General features: G+C 35.4%; 1 protein-coding gene across 1 annotated transcript in view; it reads right to left on the bottom strand.

The window, feature by feature from the left end:
- Nucleotides 1–17,079, bottom strand: part of LOC140460024 (uncharacterized) — a 144,616-nt gene that overhangs the window by 114,934 nt on the left and 12,603 nt on the right. The window contains exon 3 of the mRNA XM_072554430.1: nt 2,412–2,583. Within this exon, the coding sequence (XP_072410531.1) occupies nt 2,412–2,583 (172 nt within the window). The remainder of the gene's footprint in view (nt 1–2,411; nt 2,584–17,079) is intronic.

Below are 17,079 nucleotides of genomic sequence, written 5' to 3'. Positions count from 1 at the left end.
GAGATTATGTTCGGCGTGGACTGGTTAGACCAAAGGGTTTGTTACTCTGCTCTGTGACTCGGTGACTGTTTAACACAGCACCCTTTTGACGGATATTCAATTTCTGTATCACTGAATCACAATTTGTGACTGAGTCATTGTGTGTGAAATATAACTGCAGAGGGATAGATTTGGTACTTGTGACATAAGGCAACATGTCAGGAGGAAGGCATTGGGGGAAGGGGGAAAGAGGCTAGATACAGAGTAAAGCTTCCTCTACACTGTCCCCCCCATCAAACACTCCCAGGGACAGGGACAGCACGGGGTTAGATACAGAGTAAAGCTCCCTCTACACTGTCCCCCCATCAAACACTCCCAGGGACAGGGACAGCACGGGGTTAGGAACAGAGTAAAGCTCCCTCTACACTGTCCCCCCCATCCCAGGGACAGGGACAGCATGGGGTTAGATACAGAGTAAAGCTCTCTCTACACTGTCCCCCCCATCAAACACTCCCAGGGACAGGGACAGCACGGGGTTAGATACAGAGTAAAGCTCCCTCTACACTGTCCCCCCATCAAACACTCCCAGGGACAGGGACAGCACGGGGTTAGGAACAGAGTAAAGCTCCCTCTACACTGTCCCCCCCATCCCAGGGACAGGGACAGCATGGGGTTAGATACAGAGTAAAGCTTCCTCTACACTGTCCCCCCCATCACAGGGACAGGGACAGCACGGGGTTAGGTACAGAGTAAAGCTCTCTCTACACTGTCCCCCCATCCCAGGGACAGGGACAGCACGGGGTTAGATACAGAGTAATGCTTCCTCTACACTGTCCCCCCCATCCCAGGGACAGGGACAGCACGGGGTTAGATACAGAGTAAAGCTCCCTCTACACTGTCCCCCCATCAAACACTCCCAGGGACAGGGACAGCACGGGGTTAGATACAGAGTAAAGCTCTCTCTACACTGACCCCCCAATCAAACACTCCCAGGGACAGGGACAGCACGGGGTTAGATACAGAGTAAAGCTTCCTCTACACTGTTCCCCCCATCAAACACTCCCAGGGACAGGGACAGCACGGGGTTAGATACAGAGTAAAGCTCCCTCTACACTGTCCCCCCCATCAAACACTCCCAGGGACAGGGACAGGGACAGCACGGGTTAGATACAGAGTAAAGCTCTCTCTACACTGTCCCCCCCATCAAACACTCCCAGGGACAGAGACAGCACGGGGTTAGATACAGAGTAAAGCTTCCTCTACACTGTCCCCACCATCAAACACTCCCAGGGACAGGGACAGCACGGGGTTAGATACAGAGTAAAGCCCCCTCTACACTGTCCCCCCCATCCCAGGGACAGGGACAGCACGGGGTTAGATACAGAGTAAAGCTCCTTCGACACTGACCCCCCCATCAAACACTCCCATGGACAGGGACAGCACAGGGTTAGATACAGAGTAAAGCTCCCTCTACACTGTCCCCCCCATCCCAGGGACAGGGACAGCACGGGGTGAGATGCAGAGTAAAGCTCCCTCTACACTGTCCCCCCCATCAAACACTCCCATGGACAGGGACAGCACAGGGTTAGATACAGAGTAAAGCTCCCTCTACACTGTCCCCCCCATCCCAGGGACAGGGACAGCTTGGGGTTAGATACAGAGTAAAGCTCCCTCTACACTGAACCCCCCATCAAACCCTCCCAGGGACAGGGACAGCACGGGGTTAGATACAGAGTAAAGCTCCCTCTACACTGTCCCCCCCATCAAACACTCCCAGGGACAGGGACAGCACGGGGTTAGATACAGAGTAAAGCTCCCTCTACACTGTCCCACCCATCAACCACTCCCAGGGACAGGGACAGCACGGGTTAGATACAGAGTAAAGCTGCCTCTACACTGACCCCCCATCAAACACTCCCAGGGACAGGGACAGCACGGGGTTAGATACAGAGTAAAGCTCCCTCTACACTGTCCCCCCCATCAAACACTCCCAGGGACAGGGACAGCACGGGGTTAGATACAGAGTAAAGCTCCCTCTACACTGTCCCACCCATCAACCACTCCCAGGGACAGGGACAGCACGGGTTAGATACAGAGGAAAGCTGCCTCTACACTGACCCCCCATCAAACACTCCCAGGGACAGGGACAGCACGGGGTTAGATACAGAGTAAAGCTCCCTCTACACTGTCCCCCCATCAAACACTCCCAGGGACAGGGACAGCACGGGGTTAGATACAGAGTAAAGCTCTCTCTACACTGTCCCCCCCATCAAACACTCCCAGGGACAGGGACAGCACGGGGTTAGATACAGAGTAAAGCTTCCTCTACACTGTCCCCCCCATCAAACCCTCCCATGCTGATAGTCAATGACTGGGAAAGAGAACCCTGTTTGCTGTGCCTCTGGATGCCCTCCCTTTTGGAGAACGTTTACCTGCTGACACACAGCCCATGATATCTGGGACTTCAGCCAGCTCTGGGACTTTCTGCTTCTTGCCGATGATGTTACACAGTGATGGAAGTTTTGAGCCTCTTCCAGTGATGGGATTCCTCGAATACGTGGGTGAGTGTTGCACCTCGCTGGCTTCTGTCTCTGTTATGTCCATCTGAAAGGAGGCAAAGAATTAAACTCGACATTGTTTGCAGGGAAAGAGAGACAGGAACAACGAAGAATGCTGGAGACTGACAGCAACATTGTGGACATATTTCCTGCAACAGTAATACGGGCTCCTGGCCTCTATAATAGACAGATACTCGGATTAATAAACATGCGGATCGCTACAATACACACACAGGGGCAATTATTTCTGAGAATATACGAGGGGCCGTTTTACCCTCAAAGGGACAACATAGGGCATTGTTATTTTCTATAACATACACAGGGAAGTGTACATCTCGACAACTTTATAATATCCACAAGGGGCTGTTATTGTGTATAATATATAGAGACTACAGCTTTATAATATCTACAAGGGGCTGTTATTCTGTATAATATATAGAGACTACAGCTTTATAATATCCACAAGGGGCTGTTATTGTGTATAATATATAGAGACTACAGCTTTATAATATCGACAAGGGGATGTTATTGTGTATAATATATAGAGACTACAGCTTTATAATATCCACAAGGGGCTGTTATTGTGTATAATATATAGAGACGACAACTTTATAATATCCACAAGGGGCTGTTATTGTGTATAATATATAGAGACTACAGCTTTATAATATCCACAAGGGGCTGTTATTGTGTATAATATATAGAGACTACAGCTTTATAATATCCACAAGGGGCTGTTATTGTGTATAATATATAGAGACTACAACTTTATAAGATCCACAATGGGCTGATATTCTGTATAATGTATAGAGATGACAGCTTTATAATATCCACAAGGGGCTGTTATTGTGTATAATATATAGAGACTACAGCTTTATAATATCCACAAGGGGCTGTTATTCTGTATAATATATAGAGACTACAACTTTATAATATCCACAAGGGGCTGTTATTGTGTATAATATATAGAGACTACAGCTTTATAATATCCACAAGGGGCTGTTATTGTGTATAATATATAGAGACTACAGCTTTACAATATCCACAAGGGGCTGTTATTGTGTATAATATATAGAGACTACAGCTTTATAATATCCACAAGGGGCTGTTATTCTGTATAATATATAGAGACTACAACTTTAGAACATCCACAAGGGGCTGTTATTGTGTATAATATATAGAGACTACAGCTTTATAATATCCACAAGGGGCTGTTATTCTGTATAATATATAGAGACTACAGCTTTATAATATCCACAAGGGTCTGTTATTGTGTATAATATATAGAGACTACAACTTTATAATATCCACAAGGGGCTGTTATTGTGTATAATATATAGAGACTACAACTTTATAATATCGACAAGGGGCTGTTATTGTGTATAATATATAGAGACTACAGCTTTATAATATCCACAAGGGTCTGTTATTGTGTATAATATATAGAGACTACAGCTTTATAATATCCACAAGGAGCTGTTATTGTGTATAATATATAGAGACTACAGCTTTATAATATCCACAAGGAGCTGTTATTGTGTATAATATATAGAGACTACAGCTTTATAATATCCACAAGGGACTGTTATTGTGTATAATATACAGAGACTACAGCTTTATAATAGCCACAAGGGTCTGTTATTGTGTATAATATATAGAGACTACAACTTTATAATATCCACAAGGGACTATTATTGTGTATAATATTTAGATACTACAACTTTATAATATCCACAAGGGGCTATTATTGTGTATAATATATAGAGACTACAGCTTTATAATATCCACAAGGGGCTGTTATTGTGTATAATATATAGAGACTACAGCTTTATAATATCGACAAGGGGCTGTTATTGTGTATAATATATAGAGACGACAGCTTTATAATATCCACAAGGGGCTGTTATTGTGTATAATATATAGAGACTGCAGCTTTATAATATCCACAAGGGTCTGTTATTGTGTATAATATTTAGATACTACAACTTTATAATATCCACAAGGGGCTGTTATTGTGTATAATATATAGAGACTACAGCTTTATAATATCGACAAGGGGCTGTTATTGTGTATAATATATAGAGACGACAGCTTTATAATATCCACAAGGGGCTGTTATTGTGTATAATATATAGAGACTACAGCTTTATAATATCCACAAGGGTCTGTTATTGTGTATAATATATGGAGACTGCAGCTTTATAATATCGACAAGGGGCTGTTATTGTGTCTAATATATAGAGACTACAGCTTTATAATATCCACAAGGGGCTGTTATTGTGTATAATATATAGAGATGACAGCTTTATAATATCCACAAGGAGCTGTTATTGTGTATAATATATATAGACTACAGCTTTGTAATATCCACAAGGGGCTGTTATTGTGTATAATATATAGAGACTACAGCTTTATAATATCCACAAGGAGCTGTTATTATGTATAATATATAGAGACTACAGCTTTATAGTATCGACAAGGAGCTGTTATTATGTATAATATATAGAGACTACACTTTATAACATCCACAAGGGGCTGTTATTGAGTCTAATATACAGAGACTACAGCTTTATAATACCCACAAGGGGCTGTTATTGTGTATAATATATACAGATGACAGCTTTATAATATCCACAAGGGGCTGTTATTGTGTATAATATATGGAGACTACAGCTTTATAATATCCACAAGGGGCTGTTATTCTGTATAATATATAGAGATTACAACTTTATAATATCCACAAGGGGCTGTTATTGTGCATAATATATAGAGACTACAGCTTTATAATATCCACAAGGGGCTGTTATTGTGTATAATATATAGAGACTACAGCTTTATATTATCCACAAGGGGCTGTTATTGTGTATAATATATAGAGACTACAGCTTTATAATATCGACAAGGGTCTGTTATTGTGTATAATATACAGAGACTACAGCTTTATAATATCGACAAGGAGCTGTTATTATGTATAATATATAGAGACTACAGCTTTATAATATCGACAAGGAGCTGCTTTTATGTATAATATATAGAGACTACAGCTTTATAACATCCACAAGGGGCTGTTATTATGTCTAATATACAGAGACTACAGCTTTATAATATCCACAAGGGGCTGTTATTGTGTATAATATATGGAGACTACAACTTTATAATATCCACAAGGGGCTGTTATTGTGTATAATATATAGAGACTACAGTTTATAATATCCACAAGGGTCTGTTATTGTGTATAATATATAGAGACTACAACTTTATAATATCCACAAGGGGCTGTTATTGTGTATAATATATAGAGACTACAGCTTTATAATATCCACAAGGGGCTGTTATTGTGTATAATATACAGAGACTACAGCTTTATAATACCCACAAGGGGCTGTTATTGTGTATAATATATAGAGACTACAGCTTTATCATATCCACAAGGGACTGTTATTGTGTATAATATATAGAGACTACAGCTTTATAATATCCACAAGGGGCTGTTATTGTGTATAATATATAGAGATTACAACTTTATAATACCCACAAGGGACTGTTATTGTGTATAATATATACAGATGACAGCTTTATAATATCCACAAGGGGCTGTTATTGTGTATAATATATAGAGACTACAGCTTTATAATATCCACAAGGGGCTGTTATTGTGTATAATATATAGAGACTACAGCTTTATAATATCCACAAGGGGCTGTTATTCTGTATAATATATAGAGATTACAACTTTATAATATCCACAAGGGGCTGTTATTGTGCATAATATATAGAGACTACAGCTTTATAATATCCACAAGGGGCTGTTATTGTGTATAATATATAGAGACTACAGCTTTATATTATCCACAAGGGGCTGTTATTGTGTATAATATATAGAGACTACAGCTTTATAATATCGACAAGGAGCTGCTTTTATGTATAATATATAGAGACTACAGCTTTATAACATCCACAAGGGGCTGTTATTATGTCTAATATACAGAGACTACAGCTTTATAATATCCACAAGGGGCTGTTATTGTGTATAATATATGGAGACTACAACTTTATAATATCCACAAGGGGCTGTTATTGTGTATAATATATAGAGACTACAGCTTTATAATATCCACAAGGGGCTGATATTGTGTATAATATATAGAGACTGCAGCTTTATAATATCCACAAGGGTCTGTTATTGTGTATAATATTTAGATACTACAACTTTATAATACCCACAAGGGGCTGTTATTGTGTATAATATATAGAGACTACAGCTTTATAATATCCACAAGGGACTGTTATTGTGTATAATATATAGAGATGACAGCTTTATAATACCCACAAGGGGCTGTTATTGTGTATAATATATAGAGACTACAGCTTTATAATATCCACAAGGGACTGTTATTGTGTATAATATATAGAGACTACAGCTTTATAATATCCACAAGGGGCTGTTATTGTGTATAATATATAGAGACGACAGCTTTATAATATCCACAAGGAGCTGTTATTATGTATAATATATAGAGACTACAGCTTTATAGTATCGACAAGGAGCTGTTATTATGTATAATATATCGAGACTACAGCTTTATAACATCCACAAGGGGCTGTTATTGTGTCTAATATACAGAGACTACAGCTTTATAATATCCACAAGGGGCTGTTATTGTGTATAATATATGGAGACTACAACTTTATAATATCCACAAGGGGCTGTTATTGTGTATAATATATAGAGACTACAGCTTTATAATATCCACAAGGGGCTGTTATTGTGTATAATATATAGAGACTGCAGCTTTATAATATCCACAGGGGGCTGTTATTGTGTATAATATACAGAGACTACAGCTTTATAATACCCACAAGGGGCTGTTATTGTGTATAATATATAGAGACTACAGCTTTATCATATCCACAAGGGACTGTTATTGTGTATAATATATAGAGATGACAGCTTTATAATATCCACAAGGGGCTGTTATTGTGTATAATATCTCGAGACTACAGCTTTAAAATATCCACAAGGGGCTGTTATTGTGTATAATATATAGAGACTACAGCTTTATAATATCCACAAGGGGCTGTTATTCTGTATAATATATAGAGATTACAACTTTATAATATCCACAAGGGGCTGTTATTGTGTATAATATATAGAGACTACAGCTTTATAATATCCACAAGGGGCTGTTATTGTGTATAATATATAGAGACTACAGCTTTATAATATCCACAAGGGGCTGTTATTGTGTAGAATATATAGAGACTACAGCTTTATAATATCGACAAGGGTCTGTTATTGTGTATAATATACAGAGACTACAGCTTTATAATATCGACAAGGAGCTGTTATTATGTATAATATATAGAGACTACAGCTTTATAATATCGACAAGGAGCTGCTTTTATGTATAATATATAGAGACTACAGCTTTATAACATCCACAAGGGGCTGTTATTGTGTCTAATATACAGAGACTACAGCTTTATAATATCCACAAGGGTCTGTTATTGTGTATAATATATAGAGACTACAACTTTATAATATCCACAAGGGGCTGTTATTGTGTATAATATATAGAGACTACAGCTTTATAATATCGACAAGGAGCTGCTTTTATGTATAATATATAGAGACTACAGCTTTATAACATCCACAAGGGGCTGTTATTATGTCTAATATACAGAGACTACAGCTTTATAATATCCACAAGGGGCTGTTATTGTGTATAATATATGGAGACTACAACTTTATAATATCCACAAGGGGCTGTTATTGTGTATAATATATAGAGACTACAGTTTATAATATCCACAAGGGTCTGTTATTGTGTATAATATATAGAGACTACAACTTTATAATATCCACAAGGGGCTGTTATTGTGTATAATATATAGAGACTACAGCTTTATAATATCCACAAGGGGCTGTTATTGTGTATAATATACAGAGACTACAGCTTTATAATACCCACAAGGGGCTGTTATTGTGTATAATATATAGAGACTACAGCTTTATCATATCCACAAGGGACTGTTATTGTGTATAATATATAGAGACTACAGCTTTATAATATCCACAAGGGGCTGTTATTGTGTATAATATATAGAGATTACAACTTTATAATACCCACAAGGGACTGTTATTGTGTATAATATATACAGATGACAGCTTTATAATATCCACAAGGGGCTGTTATTGTGTATAATATATAGAGACTACAGCTTTATAATATCCACAAGGGGCTGTTATTGTGTATAATATATAGAGACTACAGCTTTATAATATCCACAAGGGGCTGTTATTCTGTATAATATATAGAGATTACAACTTTATAATATCCACAAGGGGCTGTTATTGTGCATAATATATAGAGACTACAGCTTTATAATATCCACAAGGGGCTGTTATTGTGTATAATATATAGAGACTACAGCTTTATATTATCCACAAGGGGCTGTTATTGTGTATAATATATAGAGACTACAGCTTTATAATATCGACAAGGAGCTGCTTTTATGTATAATATATAGAGACTACAGCTTTATAACATCCACAAGGGGCTGTTATTATGTCTAATATACAGAGACTACAGCTTTATAATATCCACAAGGGGCTGTTATTGTGTATAATACATGGAGACTACAACTTTATAATATCCACAAGGGGCTGTTATTGTGTATAATATATAGAGACTACAGCTTTATAATATCCACAAGGGGCTGATATTGTGTATAATATATAGAGACTGCAGCTTTATAATATCCACAAGGGTCTGTTATTGTGTATAATATTTAGATACTACAACTTTATAATACCCACAAGGGGCTGTTATTGTGTATAATATATAGAGACTACAGCTTTATAATATCCACAAGGGACTGTTATTGTGTATAATATATAGAGATGACAGCTTTATAATACCCACAAGGGGCTGTTATTGTGTATAATATATAGAGACTACAGCTTTATAATATCCACAAGGGACTGTTATTGTGTATAATATATAGAGACTACAGCTTTATAATATCCACAAGGGGCTGTTATTGTGTATAATATATAGAGACGACAGCTTTATAATATCCACAAGGAGCTGTTATTATGTATAATATATAGAGACTACAGCTTTATAGTATCGACAAGGAGCTGTTATTATGTATAATATATCGAGACTACAGCTTTATAACATCCACAAGGGGCTGTTATTGTGTCTAATATACAGAGACTACAGCTTTATAATATCCACAAGGGGCTGTTATTGTGTATAATATATGGAGACTACAACTTTATAATATCCACAAGGGGCTGTTATTGTGTATAATATATAGAGACTACAGCTTTATAATATCCACAAGGGGCTGTTATTGTGTATAATATATAGAGACTGCAGCTTTATAATATCCACAGGGGGCTGTTATTGTGTATAATATACAGAGACTACAGCTTTATAATACCCACAAGGGGCTGTTATTGTGTATAATATATAGAGACTACAGCTTTATCATATCCACAAGGGACTGTTATTGTGTATAATATATAGAGATGACAGCTTTATAATATCCACAAGGGGCTGTTATTGTGTATAATATCTCGAGACTACAGCTTTAAAATATCCACAAGGGGCTGTTATTGTGTATAATATATAGAGACTACAGCTTTATAATATCCACAAGGGGCTGTTATTCTGTATAATATATAGAGATTACAACTTTATAATATCCACAAGGGGCTGTTATTGTGTATAATATATAGAGACTACAGCTTTATAATATCCACAAGGGGCTGTTATTGTGTATAATATATAGAGACTACAGCTTTATAATATCCACAAGGGGCTGTTATTGTGTAGAATATATAGAGACTACAGCTTTATAATATCGACAAGGGTCTGTTATTGTGTATAATATACAGAGACTACAGCTTTATAATATCGACAAGGAGCTGTTATTATGTATAATATATAGAGACTACAGCTTTATAATATCGACAAGGAGCTGCTTTTATGTATAATATATAGAGACTACAGCTTTATAACATCCACAAGGGGCTGTTATTGTGTCTAATATACAGAGACTACAGCTTTATAATATCCACAAGGGTCTGTTATTGTGTATAATATATAGAGACTACAACTTTATAATATCCACAAGGGGCTGTTATTGTGTATAATATATAGAGACTAAAGCTTTATAATATCTACAAGGGGCTGTTATTCTGTATAATATATAGAGACTACAACTTTATAATATCCACAAGGGGCTGTTATTGTGTATAATATACAGAGACTACAGCTTTATAATACCCACAAGGGGCTGTTATTGTGTATAATATATAGAGACTACAGCTTTATAATATCCACAAGGGACTGTTATTGTGTATAATATATAGAGATGACAGCTTTATAATATCCACAAGGGGCTGTTATTGTGTATAATATATAGAGACTACAACTTTATAATATCCACAAGGGACTATTATTGTGTATAATATATAGAGACTACAACTTTATAATATCCACAAGGGGCTGTTATTGTGTATAATATATAGAGACTACAACTTTATAATATCCACAAGGGGCTGTTATTGTGTATAATATATAGAGACTACAACTTTATAATACCCACAAGGGGCTGTTATTGTGTATAATATATAGAGAGTACAGCTTTATAATATCCACAAGGGGCTGTTATTGTGTATAATATATAGAGACTACAACTTTATAATATCCACAAGGGGCTGTTATTCTGTATAATATATAGAGACTACAGCTTTATAATATCCACAAGGGGCTGTTATTGTGTATAATATATAGAGACAACAGCTTTATAATATCCACAAGGGGCTGTTATTCTGTATAATATATAGAGACTACAGCTTTATAATATCCACAAGGGGCTGTTATTCTGTATAATATATAGAGACTACAGCTTTATAATATCCACAAGGGGCTGTTGTTGTGTATAATATATAGAGACTACTATTTTATAATATCCACAAGGAGCTGTTATTGTGTATAATATATAGAAACTACAGCTTTATAATATCCACAAGGGGCTGTTATTCTGTATAATATATAGAAACTACAGCTTTATAATATCCACAAGGGGCTGTTATTCTGTATAATATATAGAGACTACAGCTTTATAATATCCACAAGGGGCTGTTATTCTGTATAATATATAGAGACTACAGCTTTATAATATCCACAAGGGGCTGTTATTCTGTATAATATATAGAGACTACAACTTTATAACATCCACAAGGGGCTGTTATTGTGTATAATATATAGAGACTACAGCTTTATAATATCCACAAGGGGCTGTTATTCTGTATAATATATAGAGACGACAGCTTTATAATATCCACAAGGGGCTGTTATTGTGTATAATATATAGAGACTACTGCTTTATAATATCCACAAGGGTCTGTTATTGTGTATAATATATCGAGACTACAACTTTATAATATCGACAAGGGGCTGTTATTGTGTATAATATATAGAGACTACAGCTTTATAATATCCACAAGGGGCTGTTATTGTGTATAATATATAGAGACTACAGCTTTATAATATCCACAAGGGTCTGTTATTGTGTATAATATATAGAGACTACAGCTTTATAATATCCACAAGGAGCTGTTATTGTGTATAATATATAGAGACTACAGCTTTATAATATCCACAAGGAGCTGTTATTGTGTATAATATATAGAGACTACAGCTTTATAATATCCACAAGGGGCTGTTATTGTGTATAATATATAGAGACTACAGCTTTATAATATCCACAAGGAGCTGTTATTATATATAATATATAGAGACTACAGCTTTATAGTATCGACAAGGAGCTGTTATTATGTATAATATATAGAGACTACACTTTATAACATCCACAAGGGGCTGTTATTGTGTCTAATATACAGAGACTACAGCTTTATAATACCCACAAGGGGCTGTTATTGTGTATAATATACAGAGACTACAGCTTTATAATATCCACAAGGGGCTGTTATTGTGTATAATATATGGAGACTACAACTTTATAATATCCACAAGGGGCTGTTATTGTGTATAATATATAGAGACTACAGCTTTATAATATCCACAAGGGTCTGTTATTGTGTATAATATATAGAGACTACAACTTTATAATATCCACAAGGGGCTGTTATTGTGTATAATATATAGAGACTACAGCTTTATAATATCCACAAGGGGCTGTTATTGTGTATAATATACAGAGACTACAGCTTTATAATACCCACAAGGGGCTGTTATTGTGTATAATATATAGAGACTACAGCTTTATCATATCCACAAGGGACTGTTATTGTGTATAATATATAGAGATGACAGCTTTATAATATCCACAAGGGGCTGTTATTGTGTATAATATATAGAGACTACAGCTTTATATCCACAAGGGGCTGTTATTGTGTATAATATATAGAGACTACAGCTTTATAATATCCACAAGGGGCTGTTATTCTGTATAATATATAGAGATTACAACTTTATAATATCCACAAGGGGCTGTTATTGTGTATAATATATAGAGACTACAGCTTTATAATATCCACAAGGGGCTGTTATTGTGTATAATATACAGAGACTACAGCTTTATAATATCGACAAGGGTCTGTTATTGTGTATAATATACAGAGACTACAGCTTTATAATATCGACAAGGAGCTGTTATTATGTATAATATATAGAGACTACAGCTTTATAATATCGACAAGGAGCTGCTTTTATGTATAATATATAGAGACTACAGCTTTATAACATCCACAAGGGGCTGTTATTATGTCTAATATACAGAGACTACAGCTTTATAATATCCACAAGGGGCTGTTATTGTGTATAATATATGGAGACTACAACTTTATAATATCCACAAGGGGCTGTTATTGTGTATAATATATAGAGACTACAGCTTTATAATATCCACAAGGGGCTGTTATTGTGTATAATATATAGAGACTACAACTTTATAATATCCACAAGGGGCTGTTATTGTGTATAATATATAGAGACTACAGCTTTATAATATCCACAAGGGACTGTTATTGTGTATAATATATAGAGACTACAGCTTTATAATATCCACAAGGGGCTGTTATTGTGTATAATATATAGAGACTACAGCTTTATAATATCCACAAGGGGCTGTTATTGTGTATAATATATAGAGACTACAGCTTTATAATATCCACAAGGAGCTGTTATTATGTATAATATATAGAGACTACAGCTTTATAGTATCGACAAGGAGCTGTTATTATGTATAATATATAGAGACTACAGCTTTATAACATCCACAAGGGGCTGTTATTGTGTCTAATATACAGAGAATACAGCTTTATAATATCCACAAGGGGCTGTTATTGTGTATAATATATGGAGACTACAACTTTATAATATCCACAAGGGGCTGTTATTGTGTATAATATATAGAGACTACAGCTTTATAATATCCACAAGGGTCTGTTATTGTGTATAATATATAGAGACTACAACTTTATAATATCCACAAGGGGCTGTTATTGTGTATAATATATAGAGACTACAGCTTTATAATATCCACAAGGGGCTGTTATTGTGTATAATATACAGAGACTACAGCTTTATAATACCCACAAGGGGCTGTTATTGTGTATAATATATAGAGACTACAGCTTTATCATATCCACAAGGGACTGTTATTGTGTATAATATATAGAGATGACAGCTTTATAATATCCACAAGGGGCTGTTATTGTGTATAATATATGGAGACTACAACTTTATAATATCCACAAGGGGCTGTTATTGTGTATAATATACAGAGACTACAGCTTTATAATATCGACAAGGAGCTGTTATTATGTATAATATATAGAGACTACAGCTTTATAACATCCACAAGGGGCTGTTATTGTGTCTAATATACAGAGACTACAGCTTTATAATATCCACAAGGGGCTGTTATTGTGTATAATATATGGAGACTACAACTTTATAATATCCACAAGGGGCTGTTATTGTGTATAATATATAGAGACTTAAGCTTTATAATATCTACAAGGGGCTGTTATTCTGTATAATATATAGAGACTACAACTTTATAATATCCACAAGGGGCTGTTATTGTGTATAATATACAGAGACTACAGCTTTATAATACCCACAAGGGGCTGTTATTGTGTATAATATATAGAGACTACAGCTTTATAATATCCACAAGGGACAGTTATTGTGTATAATATATAGAGATGACAGCTTTATAATATCCACAAGGGGCTGTTATTGTGTATAATATATAGAGACTACAGCTTTATAATATCCACAAGGGGCTGTTATTCTGTATAATATATAGAGACTACAACTTTATAATATCGACAAGGGGCTGTTATTGTGTATAATATATAGAGACTACAGCTTTGTAATATCCACAAGGAGCTGTTATTGTGTATAATATATAGAGACTACAGCTTTATAATATCGACAAGGGTCTGTTATTGTGTATAATATACAGAGACTACAGCTTTATAATATCGACAAGGAGCTGTTATTATGTATAATATATAGAGACTACAGCTTTATAATATCGACAAGGAGCTGCTTTTATGTATAATATATAGAGACTACAGCTTTATAACATCCACAAGGGGCTGTTATTATGTCTAATATACAGAGACTACAGCTTTATAATATCCACAAGGGGCTGTTATTGTGTATAATATATGGAGACTACAACTTTATAATATCCACAAGGGGCTGTTATTGTGTATAATATATAGAGACTGCAGCTTTATAATATCCACAAGGGGCTGTTATTGTGTATAATATATAGAGACTACAACTTTATAATATCCACAAGGGGCTGTTATTGTGTATAATATACAGAAACTACAGCTTTATAATACCCACAAGGGGCTGTTATTGTGTATAATATATAGAGACTACAGCTTTATAATATCCACAAGGGACTGTTATTGTGTATAATATATAGAGACTACAGCTTTATAATATCCACAAGGGGCTGTTATTGTGTATAATATATAGAGACTACAGCTTTATAATATCCACAAGGAGCTGTTATTATGTATAATATATAGAGACTACAGCTTTATAGTATCGACAAGGAGCTGTTATTATGTATAATATATAGAGACTACAGCTTTATAACATCCACAAGGGGCTGTTATTGTGTCTAATATACAGAGAATACAGCTTTATAATATCCACAAGGGGCTGTTATTGTGTATAATATATAGAGACTACAGCTTTATAGTATCGACAAGGAGCTGTTATTATGTATAATATATAGAGACTACAGCTTTATAACATCCACAAGGGGCTGTTATTGTGTCTAATATACAGAGAATACAGCTTTATAATATCCACAAGGGGCTGTTATTGTGTATAATATATGGAGACTACAACTTTATAATATCCACAAGGGGCTGTTATTGTGTATAATATATAGAGACTACAGCTTTATAATATCCACAAGGGTCTGTTATTGTGTATAATATATAGAGACTACAACTTTATAATATCCACAAGGGGCTGTTATTGTGTATAATATATAGAGACTACAGCTTTATAATATCCACAAGGGGCTGTTATTGTGTATAATATACAGAGACTACAGCTTTATAATACCCACAAGGGGCTGTTATTGTGTATAATATATAGAGACTACAGCTTTATCATATCCACAAGGGACTGTTATTGTGTATAATATATAGAGACTACAGCTTTATAATATCCACAAGGAGCTGTTATTATGTATAATATATAGAGACTACAGCTTTATAGTATCGACAAGGAGCTGTTATTATGTATAATATATAGAGACTACAGCTTTATAACATCCACAAGGGGCTGTTATTGTGTCTAATATACAGAGAATACAGCTTTATAATATCCACAAGGGGCTGTTATTGTGTATAATATATAGAGACTACAGCTTTATAGTATCGACAAGGAGCTGTTATTATGTATAATATATAGAGACTACAGCTTTATAACATCCACAAGGGGCTGTTATTGTGTCTAATATACAGAGAATACAGCTTTATAATATCCACAAGGGGCTGTTATTGTGTATAATATATAGAGACTACAGCTTTATAATATCCACAAGGAGCTGTTATTATGTATAATATATAGAGACTACAGCTTTATAGTATCGACAAGGAGCTGTTATTATGTATAATATATAGAGACTACAGCTTTATAACATCCACAAGGGGCTGTTATTGTGTCTAATATACAGAGAATACAGCTTTATAATATCCACAAGGGGCTGTTATTGTGTATAATATATGGAGACTACAACTTTATAATATCCACAAGGGGCTGTTATTGTGTATAATATATAGAGACTACAGCTTTATAATATCCACAAGGGTCTGTTATTGTGTATAATATATAGAGACTACAACTTTATAATATCCACAAGGGGCTGTTATTGTGTATAATATATAGAGACTACAGCTTTATAATATCCACAAGGGGCTGTTATTGTGTATAATATACAGAGACTACAGCTT

Source organism: Chiloscyllium punctatum, chromosome 36 (genome assembly GCF_047496795.1).
Source record: "Chiloscyllium punctatum isolate Juve2018m chromosome 36, sChiPun1.3, whole genome shotgun sequence".
Classification (NCBI taxonomy): Eukaryota; Metazoa; Chordata; class Chondrichthyes; order Orectolobiformes; family Hemiscylliidae; genus Chiloscyllium; species Chiloscyllium punctatum.
This window is presented reverse-complemented; position numbering and strand designations above follow the sequence as displayed.